Raw genomic sequence first — 5301 nt, forward strand, 5'->3', positions numbered from 1 at the left:
CCTTTTTAAAGTTTTTGTTATAAGAGTAAGTTTTACTTTTGTCAAGTTTTTTTTATACAATAAATCTCATATTTTAAGAATTTTTTTCATATGAGAGTAATTCTCCCCTTTTTAAATTTAAATAGTTAAAAGAACCATTATGTTGATATTATGAAACTTTTTAGTGGTTTTCTGTGGTGAATTAAAAACAAAAATTACATTATTTTTTTTCAGCATTGTCATCAATTGATCCATTGAATAGTTTAACAGAAATTCAGTTTAAAAAACCTGGGTAAAATACTTAATTGATGTCAATAAGTAACTAAAGTATATAAAGAGTTAAATAAAAATTGTTGTTTTTAGTTTTATGTGTTCTGCTTGCATGATGTCATTTACAAGAAAAGATAATATGAAAAGACATGCTTTACAGGTACATAAAACCATTTTTAGAGATAATCAATCCAAAGATAAAAGAACTCCATGTCACTATCAAGACTGCGGCCAAGTATTTTTTCAAAAAGTCAAACTTATTAAACACATAGAGGAATGTCATGAAGGTATATTTTTCAAAGAATCCTACAATTTTTTATCAGAATCTGAATTCTTAGCATGGAAGGAAAAGGAGGAACTTAATAGTTATGTTTTTTCCAGTAAACAAAGTGGTAGTTTTTTTCAGTAAACAAGTTATTTCATTTGTTTTTTTTCAGTAAACAAGTTATTTCATTTGTCAAAATGATAGTCATTTTAAACCGCATCGCTCTGTTAGTGAACCAGCAAGAAAAATTAATAAAAGGTACTACAGAGGGAGTGTTAAATCAGGTGCCTTCTGCCCTTTCAGAATAATTGTCACAGTAAACAAAAATGGTGTCACAAATGTGCAGTATATCAAAACTCATAACCACAGTGTTAATATTACAAATATCATGTACCAACCTATCCCAGGTAATATTAAAAAAATTATTTCTGCTAAATTATCATTAGGTGTAACTGTAAATACGGTTTATCGTGATCTTAGGGAAAGTTTTGGAAACAGACAAAATAGAAATGATGAAGATGCTGTTTTAACTAAATCACGTCTTCTTACAAAAAAGAATATTTTTGTTATCAACAGAGCAGTAAAAAAGGGATGTCGGCTTCACCCTGATGATAGCATTTCAACTTTTTTACTTGTTCAAAAGTTGAAGTCTGAAGATTTTAATAGCATTCTGGTTTATAAGCCACAAGGACAGCAAACTGTTATCGGCCTAAAAGTGTATGACGGCATTGACCTTAATAAGGATTCCTTTGTCGTTGGTATACAAACAAAGCATCAACTATCAATGTTTAAAAAGCATTCATCACAAATTGTTTGTATTGATGCTACACACTGCACCAATCAGTATGCATTTCCTCTTGTAACTTTACTAGTTCGAGATGATTTTAAAAGGGGTTATCCAGTAGCTTTTCTTATTTCTAACCATGCAGATGAACAAATCATAACACCATTCTTAGAGGAAATAAAAAGGAGATGCAATCATTCTGTAAAAGTTAATGCTGTTATGACAGATGATGATTTTTCAGGCTGGAATTCTTTTAATAATGTTTTTGGAGATGTGCGCCACTTGCTATGCAAATGGCATGTAAAACGTGCATGGCGCAATAAACTTCCTTTAGTCGGTCCATCTAATTTACAAGAAGAAGTTTTTAGGATCTTAGAGACAATCATTGAGGAAAAAAACCCTGATGTTTTTTTATCAACTATGAATGGTTTTGTAAAGGCATATGAACATAAATGTCCTAACTTCATTAGTTACTTTGTTACATACTATGCTCCTCGGCATATAAAATGGGCTTTTTGTTATCGCAACTTTCAACATGCTGACACTGATACTAATATGTTATGTGAGTCATTACATAACAAATTGAAAACAGTTTATATGGTAAGACGACCTAATAAAAGGTTAGACGATTTAATCAATTTACTTTTAACAATTGAGGAAGATAGTTATTGGCGCCACAAAAGAGACACCATTTATCTCGGAACAATATCTCTCCCAAAAAAGTACAAAGAAAGACATGAAAAAGGAATGTTGATTTCAGATAAATGTATTATTAAATGTTCATTAACTCAGTACACAGTTAAAAGTCAATCAAAAGATGTAACATATAATGTTGACATTCTAACTGACACTTGTAAGGAAAGTTTGTGTTTAGAATCATGTCTAAATCCTGCCTGTAATGGTTTGTGTCAGCATTTATATAGGTGTAATTGTAATGACATCGTAATCCTTTGCAAGCATGTTCATAAGTTGCGATCATTTCTTTTAAGAACTCAAGAAAAAAACTGCACAAAAGTATCTTTAGCTGTTAATACTGGTAATAATCAAGTGAAGCAAAAATCACAAACATTTATTAATGAGACTGAAAGGTTTCAAAAAAATATTGATGAAATATCTACATTAATTTCTCATCCCATGATAATAAGTTTGCAATTTCCTTCAATGAACAGACAGCTGGAAGACATGATCATTCAAGCTTAAGCCATCAAAAGTATGAATTCAATTGAGACACCTGTAAAGCCACATAATAACCTTTTAAATTTTGAACCATATAAGAAGTTGGATAATCAATGGCAGCCTAATAAATTTAAGAGAACAAGAAAAGAAAATAGGAAAAAGGAAACAAAACCATATCAATATCCTGCACAAAACCAAAAAGAAGAGATAGTTCTGAAATTGTCTCAGCAACATGTTGATCAAATTCATGATAAACAAAGTACAATAATATGCGATAAGATTGAAACTCGTGACTTTACCAACACTCTCATTACGTAAGCTATTTAAATACATTTTTAAATACTTGCTACTATTCAATTTTTCTACGAATATCTTAGCTTTTAAATAAATTTGCTTATTCAAGTTAATTTGATGTTATTGATAATATATTAGACAGTAAATAAAACAATAAACTATATTTCCTTCAGTATATTAGTTATACTTGTGTGTAAAATATAAATTATTTGTATATATGTGTGTTTGTTTATATATATAAATATATATATATATATATATATATATTTTTTTTTTAATTTATTGATATATTTAGACATGGCTCTCACCAAGTATCTTTTATTTCCCTTTTGACATTAGAAAACAATATACCATCTGACATTTCCTTTAATTTAAAAAAAGCACTCCAGGTTTTCAAAAAGGCTGGCTTCAAGATAAAGTCATAGGAAGTTTTCTTCATTGCTTAAAAAAAAGGTACCCTTCAATGAAATATTTGGGTCCAACTGAAGCATCAGCTTTAAGCTGTTCAAAAAGTTTACGGCTTTTATGGAGAGATGTTGATACTAAAGTTATAGAACAAGTCCTTATTCCTTTTAACCCAACTAATTCTCAATGGATTTTAATATATCTATAAGTTATAACAAAAGAAGTAACTGTACTTGATCCACTCCATTGCAATATTATGCCAAATAATTTTTCACACAATAAATCCATTGCTGTTGCTGAAGGCCTTTTTTGACTAAAATTTAAAATTTTAAACCCAAGCGTCATTTCAGCCCCAAGTCATTGTTTACAGAAGGATAGTTACAACTGTGGTGTTTACATATGCTATTATGCATTACAATTTTGTGAAGGTATCATTATTTTTACACAATATACATTCTGCATACAGAGTGCATCTTGAGTAATATTTATATATTAGCATTTTTTTAGTTGTCGATTTTATAACTAATTTTTTATTATGTTGCTTATATTTAATTAATTGATTATATAAATTCATTTATGCATTATTAACTATAAATTTAATTCTGTAATTGTTCAATAAATTATAATTGTTAATTATAGTTTGCATAACTTATAATTTGTCTGCGACTATTTAAAAATGCATCACTACACGAATTTTTTTATTTTCTATTTTATTTAACTTTCTTTAAAATTGTGTTTTCAGAAAAAAATATCAATGATCCATTTAATGAAGTACAATTTCGTAAATATATATACGATACTTTATGCGGTAGGTGTTTAAAGAACCTTGAAAGTGGTTTTGAACGTTTGTACGATATTTGTAGGGTAAGTGTTTATTTTATTTTAACATAATAATAAGCTGAAATTTTTATTCCAATATTGTATTAGAGAATAACCTGTTCCTTTACTATTTTGTTCGTCCACTTTGAATTAAATGCGATTTGGTTGGCGAAAAATAAATATATACCGTTTTTACATTTTAGGTCCATTCCTTATAAACACATGTTTCCTTGTTTCTTTGAGTTGTTTACAGTTATATCTAAATTATAGCTGTCTATGAAATTTGAGAAAATGATGGAGTAATAGATATTGTAGTAGTGATTACTAGGATGACATTTAATATATTATTACAGATTTGCAAGAACACATCCTCTAAAAAGAACGATTGGGTGCAATGCACAAAATATCCACAATGATATCATTGCGAGTGTGCCCACATTTCAATCAAAGATGCGGATGTCAGTGATACTTTCCAATGTCAATGATACAACCCTATCAAGTTTAAAAACGGCTATTTTCATAGCCACAAATCGTTTTAAAAACATTAAATGACATGAAAAATCTAGTTCCATTCTATTCTATTTACAGGGCCGTACTGAGGGCAAGGCCGGGGGCGCATAAATTTGGTCTCTTTGATGTTGATACGAAAAATAGTTAAAATTGCGCCTTCTTACGTAAACTCTAATTAATAAAAGCTCATTTAGTGAACAAAAGAGCGCTCTTTTGTTCTGTAAATGAGATAAATTGCGCCCCGTCTCTTTAAATAAAAATTATGTCAGAGTTAAAGACACTAACATTTGATTTTTTTTAAGAGGAAGGGAGCACAATTTTTCTTGCTTTCCCGAAGCGCTAAGTTGGCTCGGTACGAACCTGTCTAATTCTAGTTGTTTTTTAAGTTTGAAATCAGGCATTAACTTAACAAATTTAATAAAATGTCATATCATTTTTAAATAGCCTGTTTAATAGGCCTAATTTGTTTCAGTTTTTAAACAACGTGATTTGTTAAATATTTGAGGAGAGTTGTCTAAAATATCCCCCTTTTCAAAAAATGATATAATCATCTAGCCTCGCACACACAAACCTAAAAACAATTTTTTTTAAGGATATTTAATTTATGCTCTACAATTTGTTATCTGAAAATTAAAGGTGCATATATGCCTTACGTTAAGAAGCAACCGATAAAAAGAGAGATGCCAGGGGCCCATTTCACCCTAGTGTTAGCCTAAAATGGGTTCCTTATTTAATTCCTGTATAAAACCCGAGTTTTAATTAAGAACTGACAGTTACTTATATTTTAGTAATAAATAAT

General features: G+C 29.3%; 1 protein-coding gene across 1 annotated transcript; it reads left to right on the forward strand.

Annotated features, from left to right (window-relative positions):
- Positions 1 to 216: 216 nt before the first annotated feature.
- LOC136088630 (uncharacterized) lies at positions 217 to 4597 on the forward strand. Its single transcript, XM_065812811.1, has 4 exons — positions 217 to 2788; positions 3064 to 3601; positions 3916 to 4037; positions 4346 to 4597. The coding sequence occupies exon 1, from the start codon at positions 903 to 905 to the stop codon at positions 2496 to 2498; it is 1596 nt and encodes a 531-aa protein (XP_065668883.1). The 5' UTR covers positions 217 to 902; the 3' UTR covers positions 2499 to 2788; positions 3064 to 3601; positions 3916 to 4037; positions 4346 to 4597.
- Positions 4598 to 5301: the final 704 nt, after the last annotated feature.

This window comes from Hydra vulgaris, chromosome 12 (genome assembly GCF_038396675.1).
Source record: "Hydra vulgaris chromosome 12, alternate assembly HydraT2T_AEP".
Classification (NCBI taxonomy): Eukaryota; Metazoa; Cnidaria; class Hydrozoa; order Anthoathecata; family Hydridae; genus Hydra; species Hydra vulgaris.